The 20,813-nt window shown below is 49.4% G+C and overlaps 2 protein-coding genes across 6 annotated transcripts in view; one reads left to right on the top strand and one right to left on the bottom strand.

The window, feature by feature from the left end:
* Positions 1-7,661, top strand: part of ZDHHC3 (zDHHC palmitoyltransferase 3) — a 67,621-nt gene extending 59,960 nt beyond the window's left edge. For 4 of the 5 annotated variants that reach the window (XM_073811074.1, XM_019946719.3, XM_019946721.3 and 1 more), the window contains one exon: positions 1,551-7,661. In XM_073811074.1, the coding sequence (XP_073667175.1) occupies positions 1,551-1,808 (258 nt within the window). In that variant the 3' untranslated portion in view covers positions 1,809-7,661. The remainder of the gene's footprint in view (positions 1-1,550) is intronic. The other variant, XM_073811075.1, reaches the window with a different exon arrangement.
* Positions 4,478-20,753, bottom strand: TGM4 (transglutaminase 4; the record flags this gene model as incomplete). Its single annotated transcript, XM_073787808.1, is given in 9 exon segments — positions 4,478-4,741; positions 5,373-5,379; positions 7,305-7,423; positions 9,353-9,468; positions 9,471-9,518; positions 10,101-10,508; positions 11,874-11,933; positions 11,936-12,038; positions 20,541-20,753. Coding segments are annotated over 9 exon segments (1,338 nt in total), but the record flags the coding sequence as incomplete, so codon positions are not given.
* Between the last annotated feature and the right edge of the window lie 60 nt (positions 20,754-20,813).

Here is a 20,813-nt window from a genome sequence, read left to right as displayed (position 1 = left end):
TCTCTGTTCCAGGATGCCACATTGCATCCTTTGTCCTGTGTCTTTAGTTCCTCCTCAGTCTTTCTCTGTCTTTCATGAACCTGATCCTCTTTCTAGTTGAGGTTAAATTCACATCACATAAAAGCAACCATTTTAAAGTGTGTGGTTCAGTGGCATTTAGTATGTTCATAATATTGTACAACCACCACTTCTGTCTGGTTCCAAAACAATTTCATCAGACTTTGATCCTGTTGAAGATTATTATCCTGTTGAAGATATTCTGTGGAATATCCTGACATCTGCATTTGTCTGATGTTTTCACATAATTAGATTGAGATTATGCCTTTTGGGCAGGAAAACCAGTGAAGTGATGTTCTGTCCTTCTTGGGGCACCGTATCGGAGGGCACGTGATGTTGATACATTTCATTATTGGTGATGTTAACTTCAATTGGTTAAAGTTATATCTGCGAAGTTTCCTTACTGTAAAGGTACTGTTTTACCCTCGGTAATTAGGAAGTATCTTATGAGGAGATACTTTGAGATCAGGTTCTTTAACCTACCATTTTTCCAAAAGCCAAGAAACTTAAACCTCTGAGGTGGTGTGGGAAGAAAGAGTGGTGGAGAGGAACTGGCCCAGGTGTGGCCAGATCTCAGTCTGTACGTGTATCTCAGTTTCTCCTGCACAATAGAAAGAATTATGCTGGTTATGTAAGGATCTTGTGTGGAAAAGAAGAGAAAACCTAGAACTAGGTACTCAGAGGTCATTCCGAGGTGGAAAGTGCTGTCAGTGAGCAGTACCTGTGCCTGGGAAGCCCACGACAAATCTCCTTGGCTTCCAGAAGAGATGGAGGAGGCAGAGCCCCAGTGGGGGTAAAGCCTCTGCAGAGGGTGTGGTGGGCCTGGAGAGCTGGCCTGGCTGTGCCTTTAACTCCTTTGGCTTCTCCCCCTTCCCAACACCCTCTTCTGTGGCCTGGCGCAGCCGACACCCAGAGGCAGGTGAGTGGGCAGCTCGGGAGAGGCCACAGGGCATGTCTACTGCATGTGCAGTTTCGACGCCAGCCTTTGCCCCCTCGCAGCGGCCCCGTGCACCCTCCAGCTGCCCGCTGCATGTTGGCACTCGCTGTGCACACCTCTGCTTCCTCACCTCACGCTTCGTGTGTCTCCTGCTGTCCCCCTTAACCGCATCATCCTCCTTCGTGCTGGGTTTGCTGCGCCTGCTGTAGGGGGAGTGGCCCAGGATACTTGGGGAGGGGTTGTCTTTCTGGGTGGTCTCCGGACAGATGGCCCAGCTCATGCCTGCAGAGGCCTGAGATGTTACTCCTTGGCCCTTAGCCACTGGGCAGCCTGGTCACTGTGCAGCAGCTGGCCGGGCACCCTTGCTCCTGTGGAAGGAAAGGAGGGCAGTTGGTGGGAAACACAGGCCCTGCTTGCTGTGCTGCTCCGAGCCCCTCCCCACCCTCTGGGAACCCCTGGCTCTGGGCCTTGGTGCTCTGCTGTGCCGGGACCTGGGGTGTGTAAGATGGCGCACGGCTGTCCCACGCTGACCCTCTTTATCCCATTGTCCCTCCAGGGCATTGAGCGCCTCAAACGAAAGCACCAGCCCAGGGAACGCACAAGCAGCTGGAAGTCAGTCAAAGAGACCTTTGGTGGGGACTTTTCCCTGAACTGGTTCAACCCCTTCTCCGGACTGCGTCATCCAAAGCCTCTCAGTGACAGTGGCTGGGTGCGACAGGTGGCATCGCTGTCAGACACTGAGAACACAGAAACAACAGAGGAGCACTCAGAGCAGAGGAAGGACGAGGACTCTGTGGAGGTGATAGATGAATGATACTGTGGGGAGAGGGCCAGGCACCAGGCAGCCGCATCATCCTACGTGCCGGCATCATCGCCACAGGGCTCCTGCGCACCACTCGCTCCCCTGCACCCACTGCTCCCTTCACACCACCCCCTTGGCTTTGCCGTCCTCTGACCCCTCCTCCCTCTCCCCACGTTGGACCAGTTCGGGGATGGGGGTGGACTAGGGGTGACAGAGGAAGATGAGAAACTTGCTCTGAGCTCATCTGCCCATGAGGGATTGTCAGGAACCATTCTCCGAGGCTGGGCGCCCTTCACAGCCTGTGCACCCTCACCCAGCAAAGGAGGCTCTGAATAGGGCAGCCTGGGGGCAGAAAAGAACTGGCCTGTGTCCTTTCTTGGGATGTCTGTCTTCTCTTGAGAAGGTTGGGGCCCAGGCTCCTGGCTTTTGAAAACTAAGGCTGTGTGGTTGTGATGGAAGAACAGAGCAGGGCTGGCCTTGGGAACCTGGGGTGGGACACTGGCATCAGGAGAGATGGACCTGGAAAGGCTGAAGGGATTCTGGTCACTCCCCCGAAAGGGCTTCCCCCTGGTGCCTGCCTAAACTAGAAGAAAGGCATGGCGGCCTCAGCTACCTTCAGGGCTCAGGCTTGGTTTGGGAGAAGACTCCAACAGCAGGCTATACACACACACACGGGACATGCCGAGGTTGGAAGCAAGCCTGAGTTATGACAGTAACACCCAAACTTAGCTCCCGTTCTATAGATACTAGAATCCCTGAGTCAGCTCGGAGGTGTCCTGCCTTGTGGCTAAAAATCGGTCCGTTCCCACTGAAGGGTCGGGAGGAAGAACCTGTTTAGAGCTACCGGAACTCTGACCTCCCCTATGAGAACTGCATTTAACTGTCCGTCCTGGAGAGAGTCTAACCACACACATGGGCAGAACTGACCAGAAATCTGGCCTGAATGTTTTAGGCCAGTTCTCCCAAGACAGTGCCCATCGTGTCTCTCTGAAAGGATGGGTGGTGGCCAGAGCCCCCCGCCACACACACACACACACACACACGCACACACACACTACCAGAGAGGGCATCTCTGGTGGGTCCCTGTGCTGCTGCCCACAGCTCTGCTTCCAGGCCAGGCCTATGGGGCCACCAGCACTGGTGAGATGAGGTGGTGGGCAGGGCAGACGTGGGGCACCCCTTGGGATGTCTTCTTTACCCCAAAGGTCAGGAAGGGGCACCCTTGTTTAACACCCTTCTTTTCCTGGGTCTGGTCCAAGTGAGGACCCCTCTGGCTGGCCTGCCCCCTCTGCACCCCGAGGTGGAGGCCCACAGGGTCACAAAGGCAGCTTTATTCCTGGGGATCAGGGAGTGAATGGGAGGTACAGAGGGATGGATCTTACCTCCTTGGCCATGAGAGAGGAACTGAAGCAACAGGATCAGCAAATTCACAGACCACATCTAGGGCCACATCCAAGATGGTTCCCAAGGAAAGGCATTCCTGAAAAGGGGACCTGGGGTCCAGCAGCATGTCCGGGGAGCACAGGGCTGGCTGTCCTCACCGCGTGTGAGCTGGGAGTGCTCAGCAGGGTAAGGGCCTGGGATGGGCCTGCCTGGTATGAGGGGTAGGGGTGCTCTCCGATCACTCCCAACGCTGCCTGGAGGAGGGGGATGTTTCAGGTGTTAGAGTGAGAGTGAAATGTCTGGATGGGACCAGGTGAGGAGGCTGTGGCTTCCTTGGAGAAGGTTCAGGGGCTGTATGGAGGGAGCAGGTATGCAGGCTCCCTCACCAGGAGAGGTGGGGCTGTTCACCATCTTCCTCCCTCCCTCCCTCATCCCCCCACCCCCGCATTGGCCCCCTTGAAGGTTCCTGATTTTAACTTACCAACACCATCAGTCATCAAGTAGGAGGGACCACTGGGTCATCCGCCACCACCAAGGGGCTGGGGCTCCTTCCACGTGGAAGACTGGACATGCCTACTACACTACAGGTGCCTCGAAGGCTCACCAACCATGGGGAAGCGTAGGGGCTGTGAAGTTGGGTTTCACGTGCCATAGTTTCAAGTTGCCTGAAGTTGTCGAAAGTCAAAGGTGAACAGACAGCACTTGGCCCTCAGTCCTGCTTCTGGTTTGGCAGGCAGGCCCAGGCCCAGGCCCGGTGTGTGCAGAGATCCGAGGGAAAGGCCCCGTCTACCTGCTCTTCCTCAGGTAGGCCCCCCTCAGGGAAGCAAGAGGGGTGGGATTTCAGGCAGGAGGAGGAGCGAGGAGAGAATACATTTCCAGCAGGCCCAGACCAGTTCTGGCAGAAGACTCTACTTGGCTAGTGCTTCCAGGGCTGATGCACTCTGGGGCTGAAGAGGTGGTCCCTCCTCACGGGGCAAGTGGGCAGCAGCTTCTGATAGCCTGTGTCTCCAGGGAGGGACTCTGTGGCTGTGGACGCCTTTGGTTCTGACTGCAGAAAGTGGTGGCCCTGCTCTTCGAGGCCATGACTCAAGGCAGGGAGGTGAGGTTCTGTGGCCCAGGCTGGGGGTTTCTAGCTGTCAACAGGCTACCCTGTGATTCCACACGACCTGGCCTAGTGGGTCCTGCTGCCTGTGATTTGTGTTGGCCTTTGAACGCTTTCACCCAGCTGGCTCTTGAATCTGCCCTCCTATGAGTAATCAAATCTAATCATCTGAAATCTAATGAGTAATAAAATCTAATTATCTGAAAGCTAATCCCAAAGCAGGAAATGCTGAAACGCTCAACCAAGGCTTAGAGCCAGTCAGAGCTGCTGCCTCTTTCCAAGGCATCAGGCAAAGGCTAGTTGTGATGAGAACAGTCTTCTCAGCATGAACCTCTTTCACCTGATTGGAACTAAACTTGATAAATTTCTCAAGTCCAGCTATTGTTGGGATGCCTTTTATTTGGAATCTAATGGTCTCACCTGGCTTCACCGTCGTGGAAGATTCAGACACACAGACATGCATTCAGCTGAGGATGTTGCAGGAGAGGGGAAGTAAGTTGTGTGAGAAACCAAGAGTCCCAACCTCAGCTCAGCCTCTTTGAAGGGTCCTGGCCATTGCTGGACACAGCACGTAGGCATCCATGCTGGGTGCTGTGAGAAGCACCTAGGGAGCTTTTGATGAATACTGATGATTAAACCCATGCTGGAGAGTCAGATGCAGCCTGTCAGGGTTGGAACAGGGCACCAGGGCGGGGCAGGGGTGCCAGTAGCATCTCAGCTGTTGGCAGCACTGTTTATAAACTGACAAGCTAAGGACAAGTTTAACCTCTGACTTGCTGTGTCTGATCCACAGAGTGATTTTTACAACTTGAATTAATTGCCGCATTTTAAGACCCAGGAGCTTTACATTGTAGAAGAACACACACACTCCTATAGCTTATTCTGAAAGGTCAGAAGATCTGGAAGTGCAGGGCCCACGTTCCTACACAGTCTCAGTTAGATGAGCTGAGTGGCAGCACCCACTCCTGTTTACCACGGTCCTTCCTGTTCCTGTTTGTCCACAACACCCCACTGTCCCCATTGTTACCGCCAACTGGTCTAGCCAGTTTGAGTCTGTGCCCCCTGGGTCTATAGGCTTCCTCTTCACTCACCATCACCCTGGGGGAAGACAAAGGGCCAGAAACAAGCATGACCTCTGGAGCCAGACAGACCTGGGTCCTCCTAGGCACTCAGGCCATTCTCTGTCCATTTTCCTCTTGCTGTTTGGCCCATTTGACTTTCACGGATGTGCCATGCGGTGAACAGGTGTTATTATCCCCATTTTATAGATGAGGAAACTGAGGTTCAGTTTCTGAGGCTAGCTAAAGGCCAGTCCCCTGGCTAGTTAGAATAAACTGGCCCCAGTATGGCACTTACCTGATCTGGGACACAGCTCTGATGCTTTAGATGACTCCACCGCCCCTTTGGGCCTCAGTATTCTCCGATGTAAAGCAAGGTGGTTAAACCAGCTTCCAGGGGCTCTTCCAGCTCTGACATTTCACAAACCCTCCTAGGAATCCTGCCCGCGTTTACAGATGTTCTTGCTCCATGCGTATTAGCAACAGTTGTTTCATATGAAATCCAAGAGGAACATCTGTTTTATGATGGATCACAGAAAACATATCATCTAGCCTCTCACTACTAAAATGTGCTCTGGGGGGCCACACTACTGGCAACACTGGCATCACCTGGGAGCCCTGTTAGAGACACAGATTCTGAGCCTCCAACCCCACCTGCTGAATCAGAATACACATTTTAACAATATTCCCCCAGTTAATTTGTCTGTATCTTAAGGTCTAAGGAAAACAGTAGTTTACTGGTTTTTCCTTGGAATATTCAGACACCCTATAAGAAACAGACCGTCAGAAACCTTCGTTCAGGAACAAAGCATTAGAGTTTGGTCAAGTCCTTTGCTAGATCTATCAGCGTATCAAAATCAATAGTTTCCATATAGTCCAGCAAGCAAGTACAAAATATAATGAAAAATATTTCATTCACAAAAGCTATAAATACATCTTGCAAGTAATCCAACTAGGAATGTGCAAATTGTGTATGAACAATAAAACTTTTCTAAATGTAACAAAGAAGACCTGAATAAATGGAACAGTATCCCACATGCCTAGATGGGAAGACTCAGTGTAGTCACTTGGCATGATTCTCCCCCCGATAACTTGGTAAATTCAATGCAGTGCCAATCTCAATCCCAACAGCTTTTAAAAGTTCTATGGACAAGAAAAACAGTGGTGAGGAGCATTTGCCTACTACGTATCAATATGTACTATAGAACTACAATACTTTAGATGGTATGACATTGCAGTAGGAGAAGATAAATAAGCAAATTAAAGAGTCCAGAGACCCAGATGTATGAAAGCAGCATTTCAAAACACTAGGAAATGATAGATTATTTGAGAAAGTTGGAGTTCTATCTACATCACTCCACACGCTAAAAAATTAAATTCCAGGTGCCTAATAGTATAAAGCCAAAAGTTTTAGAAAAAGCATAGAAAACATATTCTTGGGGTGACATGAAACCCAGTATCCCTAAAGGAAGGAATTAACAAATTTGGCTACATTAAAATGGCAAAGTTCTAGTGGTGAAAGGCATTTAGAGGTTAAAAAAAGACTGTGAAATGATTTGCAGCAATAACACTTTTCTGTATAAAGACTACACACAATACGAACAAATTAATGACTCAAAATAGGTAAAGGATATGAACAAGCAATTCACAGGAGATAGTTAATTAACATAAAAATATTCAGCCTCACAAATAGAAATGCAAATTAAAACAACAGTGAAATTATTCAACCATTTATATCGGCAAAAATCAAAAAGATCTGTCGGTGGAGAATAAATCAATGCAATCTCTTCCCAAAGCAATTTGGCATTAGCAAAATGTATCTATATTTTGACCCTATAACCCCCTACTGTGAATTCACATCTCAGAAATACCTGCACACATGAGCAAAGATCTATGTCCTGGAGAGATTTTCTGCACTGTTTGTAAGAACAGCTTAAGTGGACTCACCCTTGGTCAATGGTCTACAGCAGGGAGACGCCCAGGCTTTCCACAGAGGACTTGGTGTCTGTCAAAGGGATGTGCGGGGCATTTTAGAAGATGTAAGTACCGATAAGTGGCTGGCCAATTCTGCCTGTGTCAGGCAGCTGTGGTGGGGTGGGGATGAGAAGAGGGGGAGAAGGTGTATGAGTCAGGTACATGTTTTCATGGTAAGTTAAAGCAGAGAAATAGAACCAAAATGATGCGTTATATCAAGCCAGGAAAATGTGTGTGTGTGTGTGTGTGTCTGTCTGAAGGCTTTAGGGGAGAATCTGTTCCATGCCTTTCTTTAGCTTCTGGTGTTGCCAGCAATCATGTATATGTATAAATAACCTGACATCCTGAGCTTTGTCAGACTCTCTTTTAAGGAACTCAAGACATGTTATCCCATGCCAACCAGAGTTCAAGCCTGACCTGTATGTTGGCCTCTTTTCAGCCCTAAGCGGGATCCCTCTTCACCAAACTAAGGACCGTCCTGCACCACCCAGCCCCATCTGCAGCCTGTGGTTCTCAGATGCCCCATCTAGCAAGACAGACGGTTGCAAGGAGCTTCCCCAGAAAGGCCCTTTAAACAAGGGACATTTGTGAGGGAGGATTCCCATAGATGCCCTTCCTGAGCTCCAGGGTTAATACACAGGCTCCCGCCCACCACACCAGGGCTCCCTTCCATACCCTTGGATATCATACCTCCTCACAGACAAGACCCCAAATCCCAAAAGGGGCCTGTCAGTCAAGTTGCCTCACAGAGCAGCCCAGAGAAAGAAGCAGAACTGAAGCTAAGCTCTGTTCTTCCCTCAGAGTGCCCCTACCTCTAATCTGGCCAGAGCACCTGACACTGGTGTAACCACTTCCCCCACCTGGCCCTGGATGAGCCCTCTTCCTCGGACCCACACCTCAGGCCTGGTGCCCATCCTCCACCCAGGGATCCCCTGGGCTTACATCATGTTTTGCATTTTTCAGGCTTCACCTCATTTGTAACATTCATCCAAATATCTAGCTCTTCCGAAACAGTTCCCACTCCCCACCAACACCCTGTGGTTTCTCCATGCCTTTGGCAACGCAGATATATTAGCTAAAACCTCTTAATTCCTGAAATACCGTCAGAGCCAATTAAAAGGCAGGCCAGCCAGGCAAAGCTAGAGCGCCTGTTAAAAAGCACCTCAGGGCTTCCCCGGTGGCGCAGTGGTTGAGAATTTGCCTGCTAATGCAGGGGACACGGGTTCGAGCCCTGGTCTGGGAAGATCCCACATGCCGCGGAGCAACTAGGCCCGTGAGCCACAACTACTGAGCCTGCGCGTCTGGAGCCTGTGCTCCGCAACAAGAGAGGCTGCCGTAGTGAATGAGGCCCGCGCGCCGCGATGAAGAGTGGCCCCCGCTTGCCGCAACTAGAGAAAGCCCTCGCACAGAAACAAAGACCCAACACAGCCAAAAATAAATATAAAAATAAATGAATAAAAATAAAAGGTTACAAAAAAAAAAAGGCACCTCAAACATCCCTGGAACCATGACTGCCTGGAGAGAGGTGCGTTTTCCCAGACTTCTCTCAGGAGGTGGAAGAAATACTCTACTAAGCCACTTGGGTGAGGGTGGCAAGTGCGATGTGCAGGGCATTTTAGAAGATGTAAGTGCCGATAAGTGGCTGGCCAATTCTGCCAGCGGTAATGAAAGCTATAATGAGAGACAGCTTTCATTACCGCTTTCATTAGCGGTAATGAAAGACCGCTAACTGCCTTCCAGGAGGGTGGGCCCCTGTAACTTTTGCATCTTTAGAATTTTGTACAATGTGCAAGTAATTACTTATTCCAAAAATTAAAATGTTAAGAATTTAGTTGACCAAAAATGTAAAAAAAAAAAACTGTTTGATCCATCACTTCTCCAGAAATAATTATTTGGAAAAACAAGGTGTCATTTTTCTTAGGAATACAATTGACCTAAAGAATAAGCCAACCAGGGGTCCCTCCAGGATTCTTAGGGCCCCACCCGCAAGCCAAGGCCAAACTCCAGCCAGGAGACCCTTCTGCCTGCAGGTGGCTAACCTCTACAGGGAGCTCAGGGTACTGGAAAGATGCAAACTCCTGAGAGGAGGTCGTTTCCTTGGACTCTAGAATTCCTGCAATTATGAAACTTTTGATGATTGGTTCATCATCAAACATAGGCTGCCCATGTAGGTATTGGAGTCCAAGGGCACAGTCTCTTCAGGTGCTGCCAAAGAGCTAGAGAGGAGGAGTGTGGTCATTTATTATAGTCCCCCCGAATGAGTGATCATCAAGCAGCACAGAATTAGATGAAATCTAGACGGATGGAACTGGGTTATTTTGGGTAAGTCTCTTCCTGTCTTTGGAAAACAAGAAGTTGGGCTCAAGGTGGAATAATAATTGGCTGCGTTCTCCAGGCTCCCATCCTGAGTCCATGGAGACATCACAGTTGTTTTGGGGGCTTTCCGCCCATTCTCAACTGCCCTGGGTACCCACAACCCATTGATTAGATTAGGCATTTGAGATAAAATCTTTGCCATCATTAAAGAAGACTTCTAATGACACTTCCAGCACCCCTAATTTCTGAGTCTGTGATAGACCCCAGGCTCCTGGACTAGCAGTCTATTTGGCTCCCGTTTTCTCTGTGCCTAGATTCCTTGTAACTACCAGGTGGTAGGTACTTAATAAATGTTTGTTTGTGTTTACTCATATGCACAAGTTTGTTAGTGTATGGACATAGTCCACAGAGAAGAGGGGCATCTCAGATAGTGGGGACTCTGATCCCTCTTCTTGCCCATGGTTCCAGTACCTTGACCTTGCCTCTGCGTGGTCTTATGAAAGATGCCCAGGCTGGTGGCGTTTTTGATCGTGTATGTCTGCAGTTCAAGGGAGCCCGAGATGTGACAGTCTTTGGGGTAGCTGTCTGTCTTTCTTTTGAGAGTGATGGTGAACTTGATAGGGTTTCCCAGCAGCACAGGATCTGCCTGGACATACATCTAAAGAAGGTCCTCTTTTGGGGGTAGTTTGTACTCGCTCTCATAACGGCAGTAGGAGAAGGCATGGTCCATGACCTCCCTCTCCTCAGGGGAGCCTGAATGAGACCCAGAAGCAGTTTCCTTAGAGGGCTCCTCCACGGGCCCAATGTCCCAATGCACCCGGAAGCAGAAGCAGCCTACCCACCAGCCTGGACTCCAGGGACATTCCAGGGGCCCAAGGGCTATGAATTCACAGATAGGTGTTCAAATCACCATGCCTGAAAAATAGCGCATTCTGACGTCAGTCAGTGGGAATGGCCGAATAAAGACCTCTGAAAATTCACTCCTCCATAAAAGCAATGAGAACATTGGCAAAAATGGTCAAAATCAACTTTTTCAGAACCCTTGAAATTAACCAAAGGCTTGCAACTATCTGAGGAGCATTTATTCTCTGTAACAATACAGTGTTTTATGATTTTTTTAACTTGCTGATTCCCATCCCTTTCTCCCCAGCTCCACAGTAGCCTTAAAATCCAACAGCACCACAATCATAGTGAAAACCAGCAGCCTCATCACCTCTGAAGGGAGAAGAAGGGGTTGGATCTCCAAATATCCACCACAGGGAACTCATTCTGGCAGTCCCCTGGAAACCCCAACCCATGAGGTTTATCTTTGAGCTGATTCAGAGCTCACTCCTTATAATTTGCCTTAACCCAAAAGCATTTGTCAAAAAAAAAAAAAAAAGGCATTGTTTGTCATTGAAGTTGCCTAAGGCAACAGTAACAGCTGAGGGAAAAAGCTCACCAAAAAACTTAAAAGGAAAAGCTGAATAACATCCATAGGGGCTTTGAAAAGCTCAGACAGATTCCTGGGAATCTAGAAAGCCACATGCATGTGTAGGGCTGTGCACATGCCCAGGAAAGACCTAGAAGGCCATAAGCTGTTACCTCTGACTGACCCTGAGTCCCTGCACAGGCAGGAAGTGAAGGGTAAGGCAGAGTTGAAAACTGCCTGCCACAGCACTAAATGTGTACCCCAAATTTACACAGAGCTACTTGGCAAAAGCTAGGAGACTTATCAATCCAAGACGTTTATGGAAATTCCTGTCCAGTCATTAGCTGACCACTAAGCATGCTGAGCAGAGACTTCAGTGGCCACGTACAACAAAGAATACAGACTTTGCAGAACTCTGTCAAGAAAGTTACTAAACAAACAGCAACAGCAAACAAACAAAACACACATTGGGGGGCGGGGGGCAAGGGGCACGTGGATAGCAGAGACCTCAGAAAAGAAAGTAGCAGATGGGGAAAGCAGAGGCAGAGGTCTGGAGGGGGGAAGCCATTTAAGGGAAGAGGGAGCAGCACAGTTGGGGTGTAAAGTCAGGAAAGGAACTGGAGGCTGACTCTGCAGGGGCTGGAAGGCCAGGTGAGGAACTGCTATTTCATTTGGGGAGCACTGGGAAGCACTGAAGGTCATAGCAAGTTGAATCGGCTGGTCAGATAATACAAAAACCTCAATGAGGACATTTTTAAAAAGAGGTGCAAGGCCTGCTTGCCTCTCCCCAGGCCTGAAAGCCCTACTTAAAGAAAGACTGACACAAAACCAACAAGAATACACTCTGATGGGCAGAGACATGTCAGATGGAATCTCAGTCATGCTAGAGATGGCTCGCCTGTCTCATTCAGGTAGGTGTCTACCGTGAGGCTATTTTCAGCGTCATGGGCTGAATCGTAGGCGGTCATGCTGCGTGCTGGGATGCCCAATGCTCTCAGCTCTGAGATGACACCAGGCAGGGGTGATCAGCCCCACCCTTGGTACTTCTCCCTTTGGCCCCTGGTTTCCCGAGGGGGGATGGTCAGTGCCCACCCCCAGCGGAACAAGGTGTTGGCAGCCTAGCCCAGCCTGGCCACACAGCCCCCAGTGCGGCCCCACAGAGCATCTCAGAACATGGGGAGGGTGCAGTTGGACCAGGACAAAGGGCCAAGGAGCGTACCAGCCAGCTGACCTGAGGCACATGCTGACCTCTCTGTGCCTCAGTTTCCTCCTCTGTAAAATGGTAATCATTAGAACACCTACCTTTCCCTAAAGGTGTTCTGCAGATGACATGTTTGTTTTCCTCCTGTCCCAACTAGTGGCCCCGGCCTGTCAGTGCCTCCTGGACCCACGCATCCACAGAGCAATGGGTGGCGGGGAGGGACGGGGAGTGATGCTGGGCTCCAAAGATGTTCATGCTTTCAAAAATCCTAATGGGCGGTGTTATATTTCCTATGGAACAAAGCGAATTCCTCTTCCCAGGTGTGGTAGGCAGCTTCTAAGAGGGCCCCCAGTAATGCCCTCCTCCTCCCTGCAGAAGCCCCTCTCCCAGAATGTGGACGGGACCCAGTGACTCACTTCTAGACAACAGAGCACGGCAAAGTGATGGGATGTCACTTCTGAGACGAGGTTACAAAGAGGCTGCAGCTTCCATCCTAGGGTCGCCCTCTCTCGCTCATTGGCTCTGACAGTAGTCAGCTACCTGGTGTGAGCAGCCCTGTGGAGGGGCCCACATGGTGAGGAACTGATGTCCCTGCCCTGAGACTGCCAGCAGCCACGTGTGAGCGCCTGCCCCCAACCCAGTCGAGAGCCCCAAGAGGCCTACAGTCTTTGAAGGACCCTGAGCTAGAGCACCGTGCCTGGATTCCTGACCTGCAGACACTGCAAGATGATAAGTATTTGTTGTGTTACGGCCCTACATTTGGGGGTAACGTGTTACATGGCAGCAGATAACCAACGGGCCAACTGCCCATCCAGTTCTCCTGCCCAGGGTGGGAGTGCTAGTCAGGCAGCCCTGACCAGAAGCCCTGCCTTGTGGCCACAGATTCACAGTAGCTCCTGCAGGCCCACAGACAGCAACATATTTCTAGGGGTGAAGGAGCAATAGGAACCAGGGACCCAGGAGGGGAAAAGTTGTCAGGCCTACAGCGGAGGCCTCCAGAGTCAGCTTGGGTCCTGAGATTCCCTCACATGCGATGGAATCTTTTCTAACCTAACCTCGGAAGTGACTGCCGCAATACCTGGGAGGTCTGAGTGCTCAAGCTTGGGTCACAGGCTAAAGAGGTGCCCAGACGTCGGGAGGGAGCACTGCCCTGGGAGTGAGTGTTGCTGACTCAACTACCACCTTGCTGTGCAACCTTGGGCCGCCTGCCCCATGTCTCTGGGCTGGTGTCCTCAAAATAAGCAGTGGCTTAGCCCACTGCTTCCCAAACTCCAACACATAAGAATCACCTGGGAATAGGTACACACGTGTCAGGCATAACACATAACACATACTTGTTACATGTTACTGAGTCCTCATATTAACCCAAGGATGAGCCAACAGAAACCCAGAGAAGCTCAGAGCCTCGCCCGGGGTCACACAGCTTGGAAAGAGGGTGCAAGTCCACCTGCACCCCTGAGAACTAGAGCAAGACCAGTACAAGCTTCGCCTGCCGGCAGCCCAGTCCCCTTTCCTCTACTTCCTCACACTCCAGCCCACCGCCCTGTGCTGGAGAACTCGGCCTGGTGGTAAAGGGGCAGGAGCAGGCATATCCTTCCATGGGCACCGTGCGCTCTGTGCCTGGGCCCCTGAGGGCCAGCGAGAGGGCCCCATGGGTACAATACCAGTCACTTACTTGGAACTACCAGGCAGGCCAGGAGGGAGTGGGAGCCCCGACCATGGAGGGGGCATCCCCCTGGGTCAGGTACACAGTCACAGCCAGCCCACAAAGGCAGCATTTAAGACTCACCTAGAGATGAACACAGCTGCTCACCACCCAGGTGGCAAGAGCAGCCCCATGGCTCCTGTCTCTCTCTCTGGGCCTTGGAGAGTGTTCCCGGGGTGTTTGCCAGGTTGTCCCGAGGTCTGTGACCCAAATGATTTGCACAATAAACCCCAGGCGTTATTTGTGTTTCTCCCTCTCATTCTCTCCCACAGGGACCGAAGATGAAAAGTTGATTGACGTGGTTTCAGATTCCACACAGTGATCAACTTTACAAAACCACCAGTTGTTACACATGGGTGTAGAATCAAAGAAGACTATCCACCATTATCTGAAAAGGCTATGGAGATATGCCTGCCTTTTCCACCTCCGTATCCGGGGGAAGTCAGATTTTCTTCCTATATTACAACTAAAACAATGCCCCTGGACAGATTGAATACAGAAGCAGGTAGGAAAATCCAGCTGATTTCTATTAAGCCAGACATTAAAGAGATTTAGAACAATGTAAAACAATGCCACTCTCCTGACATATTTTAGGCTTCCAAAAATAGTTATTTTTCACAAAAATGTGTTTATTTATGTTAATGTGTTGAATTTATTATTCTTTTAGAATCAGTTAAATAAATATATTTTAAACTTCCCAGTTTAAATTTCTGAAACGGTAAATATTTGCAGAAAGAAGCGTCGTGGGACTTCGCTGGTGGCACAGTTGTTAAGAATCCGCCTGCCAATGCAGGGGACATGGGTTTGAGTCCTGGTCCTGGAAGATCCCACACTGCTGCGGAGCAACTAAGCCCATGCGCCACAACTACTGAGCCTGTGCTCTAGAGCCCATGCTCTGCAACGAGAAGCCACTGCAATGAGAAGCCTGTGCACTGCAACGAAGAGTAGCCCCCCAGCGCACCGCAACTAGAGAAAGCCCAAGTGCAGCAACGAAGACCCAACGCAGCCAAAAAAAAGTAAAATAAAATAAAATTCCCTTAAAAAAAAGAAGTCATAAACACAAGTGATTTGGGGTCTCAATAGTCTGTAAGAGTGTAAAAGGGACCTGAGACCAAACCATTTGAGAACAGCTGCTCTGGGCAAGGTGGACAAGGGTGACAGCCATCCTGCTGGCCCAGGACTGAGGGGTTTCCTGGGACACGGACTCTCAGTCCTAAACCCAGGAATGTCCCAAAGGAACTGGAATAATTTGCTTACCCAACTGGATCCCAGCCTGCAGGCAGGAAGAGTGAATTCCATGTGAATACCATTTGCAGATGCAGAAGCTGAGGCTTGGAGAGGTCAAGCTGTGGGGTCAGCTTCCAAGCTGCAGGGCTGGGGTTCTGTACTCAAAGTAGACTTCAGCAGATGTAGATCTCTTGATAGCTTTGAGTAGTCAATCAGGCCTAGCACTGAGGTATAGTTTAAAGAGCTTACAGTCCAGCGGGGTGGGGGGAGGGGGGAACCTAATAACTGCTGAGCAATTGGTAAACAGCATAAGACAGCATCAAATTTGGGGCAAAATTACTCTACAGGCTTCTGTATTATCAGAATTTTTTATACTGAGATTCAGTGTATGTATTCTTTGTAATATTATTTATGATTTATTATTATTTGGATTAAAAATACTTATGAAGGACTCTCAGAGCTGCTATAGTTCAAACAAGTGGGATCCCTGTAAGAGCTGGGGATCCTGGTCCCCACAGGACCAGGTGCTCATGTTCTGGTCTGGGAAGTGGTATTGGGGGTGTACTGGGGGTCAGACAGTAAACACGGAACACACGAACACTTTCAGGAATGACAAGTGCTATGAAGAAAAGACAGCAGGTGGATGTGAGAGCAGCAGGCTCCTTTGGCCGGGGAGCCACGAAAAATCTCCCTGAAGAGGAGGCTTCTGATCTGAGACCTGTGTGACCAACAGCAGTGACCAATCCTTGACTTCACAGCCAGAGATCTTCCTGGAAGAGGAGAGGCTGGAACTAGGGGTCGTGTCCATCCCTATGTGTACTTGATGGGCAAGATGAGGGGATGTCTCTAGGAATCAAGGGGCCCCCCTGCCACTGCTTTCCCCAGAGCAGGCTTTAGGAGAGAAACGGCAGGGCACCGAACGGCATGTCCATGCAGGGGAGATGGAGGCCATGACTAGGCCTCCCACACCTACCAGAGCACACAGGGTCCTGGACCCTGGCGTGGGGTGCTTCAGCTCCATGGTCTCCAGGAGGATCTGGCTTGACAGACAAATGCAGCAGTTGTTTTGGGAAATGAAGAAAGAGGCCATTAACAAGTGTTTGTTCCATGCCAGAAACTTAACACATACCCCGTAATTTTTTTTTTTCTTTTTGCTGCACCGCATGGCTTGCAGGATCTTAGTTCCCCGACCAGGGATTGACCCCACGCCCTGGGAAAGCGTGGAGTCCTAACCACTGGACCACCAGGGAGTTCCCACATACTCCCTAATTTGCACTTCACAACCACCCTGTGGGACCACTCATCTCCCAGCAAGGAACTCTGCCCACAGGCTCACAAAGAAGTCTCCCACAGCATGGAAAACCAGAAACCACTTAAAGGTCTATACCCAAGGCAGCCGTTAAGTAAACCCACAGAGCCATGGGGTGGAATATTACACAGCCATTATAAAGACATACCAGCAGAGTTTTTAATACCACGGAGAAAATCCCTTTGTGATCAAGATAAACAAAACAGACTACAAAGTTGTGCACATATGACATTATCTCAACTCTGTAAGCATGAATTAGTAATAGAAAAAGAATGACACACACTAGAACGTGAAGTATTTATCACTGAGGGAGGAGATTATGATTTCATTTCTTTCCATGTCTCTGTATCTTCTAAGCCTTCTAGGTCTTCTGTGATAAACATATGTGTTACTTTTTGAATTCTCTTGATATATTTATTTTAAACCACTTTATCGAGATATAGTTTACAGCCCATAAAATCCACCCTATAAGCTGGATGATTCAATGGTTTTAGTATATTTACAGAGTTGAAATACCTGTGTTATTTTTGTAATCTGAGAGGGAAACTACCAAAATAAAAGGAATAGCTAATAATCTTCAGAAAGAGTCTGGGAAAGTTCCATGGTCATAATTCTTTGAGGTTGTTAAATTTACCCCTTGATTTTCTCAGAGGGGCAATTACCTAGGATTCAGGTGATCCCTTCTTCCCCACACTGCTGTGGTCCTCATTCTGTTTCCTTCCTCTGGTGACTGCTCCCCCACCAACTCGCTACCTGCTCCCCACCTCCTGTGCTAACCACTTCCTCCCATTTTGTTTCCCTCCACCCCCTCACGTGTAAGTAGTGATGGTAACCGCCCCCCAGGGATGGAGTGATTGTAACTGCCCCCCAGGGATGGATTCACAAGAGGATGCTTGTGAAGCACTTTGCAGAGTACACACAGCAGGCCTCACTCATGGGGGTCCCCCCCTGTTGTCCCCATTTCCATCCTATCCTAGGCATCCAGACCCAGGGAGGGGAGGGGCAGCCAAGCAGTTGTGTAGAGTATGGCATTTTCCAGAAGTTTTTTTGTTGCAAAAGGTGGTGAGACAAAAGGCTGGAAGTTTCTGGTGCCATAAGTCCTTGCCACTGGATTTGTGCATTTAGAGCCATGGAGCCCTTCCTCCTTCCACATTGTTGCTCTGCCTCGTGGCTGCACAGAGACATTCATTCTTCCACGGAGTAGAGGTCTCCAGACCAAAATCTTCTAGAAAATCTCCCTCAAGTTTTAGAAGTTCTTGGAATTCCCTTCTGGTCCAATGGTTAGGACTTTGTGCTTTCACTGCCGCAGGCCCGAGTTCAGTCCTGGTTAGGGAACTAAGATCCCACAAGCTGCAAGGGGTGGCCAAAAAAAAAAAAAGTTCTAAAAATTCTTTATCTTTGTCAATATTTCACTTGTAATGGAGCTTCCTTGTGAATTGTTAGGTGGTTGGTTCTTTGATAAATACACTGTGAAAAAAAAAAAAATACACTGTGAAGTGGGGGTGGGGGGTGGCAGAGAGTAGAGGGGGATGGGAAAGGCCCTAGGCCCAGCTCTGATTCTGCCACCTGCCTGCATGTTCTCAGGGGGAGGGTTACCCCTCTCTAGGCAAGTGTCACATGTATAGGGTTGGGGTTTGGCATGAGGCTCACAAACATTTCTGCATAACCTTTACTGACTACTACCTAACTAAAAAGGTGGGGCCTGGCCCAGCCATAGGATGACCAATTCATCACCTGACCAAAGTTCCAGGGCTTTTTTTGACAGAGTCGACACAACAGATGTAACAGTAGCCAGTGCTGTGGGGGACGCTCTCATTTCACTCTGTCTCATTAGCCGTGAAAACCACGTCCTCTGAAGCAAGGGCACACATGCACATGGGGTTATCATCCACCCCCTGGACACAGGCAGACCTGTCACAGGAGGAAGCTGCCTGGCCTGGGGGAGAGGTGGGGTGGGAGGTCCCTCAAGGTCTACACGAGGGGTTTGAAACAGTGTGTGTTGGGGGGTAAGACATGGGAGGCAAGAGCTAAGACAGGTATCAAAAAGATGCTCGCTTCCTGACCAGCTGTGCAGGACTTCCACTGGGCAAACGTGGGACAGTCTGAACATAAACATAATTAAGAACAGGAATGATTGTAAACCACTGGGAACAAATGAGATCCCTGAGTCCATACAGATAGATTGTTTCATAGATGGATAGATGATCGATAGATTAGACAGACAGATAGACAGATGATAGACAGATTGGTGAAGGGAGGGCTTTGCTTACAGGAGAATACCAGGGCCCAGCAGGTAAGTGTGGAGGGAGAGCTGGAGTTGGAAAATCACTGTGCAACCATCATAGAGAAGGTTGGTTCAGGCATGAGCTGTCAGTGGTTGCTAAATCTAGGGGGGGAGCATTTTCATGAGGACCAGGATATTTGCACGGCTTGAAAGTGTTGCCACAAGACAAGGACTGCTTATTAGTAACAAAGGAAACAATAGTAATTATACAGCAGGGAAATTGCACAACACTTTGACCAAATGATCAAATTTAACATTCCCAATGAGGGGCAGGTGGACACTCTGTGCCACCAGATGTGATGTCCTGAGACGGACACAGCGTCACTTATGTAATATTCCAGGCAGGGAGGCATAACCTGAATCTGAAGATCATGAATCATTGGGACTTCCCTGGTGGTCCGGTGGTTAGGACTCCTCGCTTTCACTTCATGGGGCACAGGTTCGATCCCTGGTCATGGAACTAAGATCCTGCAAGCCGTGCAGTGCGGCCAATAATAAATATTAATTAAACAAACAAACAAATTAAATAAAAACAAAAAAATAAAGATCATGAATCATCAGACAAGCCCCAAATGAGGAATGTTCTAGTGAAAAAAAAGGTGGGGGCCGAGGGGGTCTATTACTCAAAAATGTCCATATCAAAAAAGACTAAGGCTGAGGAACAGTTCCAGATTAAAGGAGGTAAAGAGACAGGACAGCTGAACACAGTATGTGACCCTGGACTGGATCCTGTACTGGAGGGAAAAAAATGTTATAAAGAACATGATTGCATCAACTGACTAAGTTGGAATTCCAGTAAGTAGATTAGATACAGTGTTATGTCAACACTGAATTACTGAAGTTGATAACAGCAGTGTAGCAAGAGAATATTCCTATTCTTAGGAAGTACACACTGAAATATTTTTCGTTAAAGAGCAACAATGTATGTAACTTACTCTCACATGGTTCAGACATAAAGTGTGTGTGTGTGTGTGTGTGTGTGTGTGTGGAGAGAGAGAGAGGAAGAGAGAGAAAATGATGAAGAAAATAGGGCAAAATGTTCACAGTGGATTTGGATAAAGGGCATATGGATGTTCTTTATACCATTTTTGCCTACTTTTCTGCAGCTTGAAATCATTTCCAAACGCTAAATAAATAAATAACCAGCTCCCTGGTTTCTAGCTTGTACACCTGAGTTTTTAACTTCTAGGTGGCTGTAGCAGTGCGGGTGTGGAGAAGGTCTGGTAACCAACGAGCGCATGTGAAGCTGTGGCGAGATGCCCTCCCCAGCAGCCACGGGAGAGAGGGCTGGTGCTGGTGGGGGAAGGAATGCCCTCCAGTGCCGTTTGCGCAAAGGCTCCCATGGAGCCGCAGGTAGGAAGGGGTTGGGCCAATGAAAACGTGGAGGGGAGAGGGGAGACCCAAAAGAGCAGAGAGTTTTCAGGAGGAAGGAAACACCTGTCAGGATTCAGGCTCTGCGCCCGGAGAAGGCAAGTAAGAAGCTGGGGTGACGCCCCCAACAAGGGCAGCCTCCGTACAGTGGTGGAGGCCAAAGCCAGATGGCGGGGGTCAGGCAGGGGAGAAGTGAAACGTCCAAGGAGCTCAGCCACAGAGGGGCTGCTCCAAAGCCGCCCATGATCTGTCCCTGGGTCTGGTCCCTTCACCTAGTTTTAAAGCACCTGGACGGCAAGCAAAGCTCACGGACCACACGAGGCATACAGTAGGCGCTGCTTCTTGCCTCCTCCCATGAGTCTCACCTGACACATTTCCCCAGCTGACCTGAGTTTCACGTTACCCTCACACCATGGGTTGAAAAGAAACCTGGGTACAACATGTTTTCTTCAGACTTGAAGATATGTTTGTTTCCACTTTTCACTAGCAGGTGGTACTTGCCTACGACAGCGTGCGGGGGCTGCCAACCACCACCTTGACCTAAGCAAAGACACGTGACATGGTGGACATATCCCCCTTTGGCCACACCCTGAACTCTACAAAAGCCTCCCAGAAGAATCCATCAGTCCTAACACATCACCCCATCTGGAACAAGTCTGTCTCCCCCAGAGACCAG

The sequence above is a fragment of the Tursiops truncatus genome, chromosome 10, assembly GCF_011762595.2.
Source record: "Tursiops truncatus isolate mTurTru1 chromosome 10, mTurTru1.mat.Y, whole genome shotgun sequence".
Classification (NCBI taxonomy): domain Eukaryota; kingdom Metazoa; phylum Chordata; class Mammalia; order Artiodactyla; family Delphinidae; genus Tursiops; species Tursiops truncatus.
Note: the sequence above shows the minus strand (reverse complement) of the source record. Positions and strands in the feature narration are given on the sequence as shown.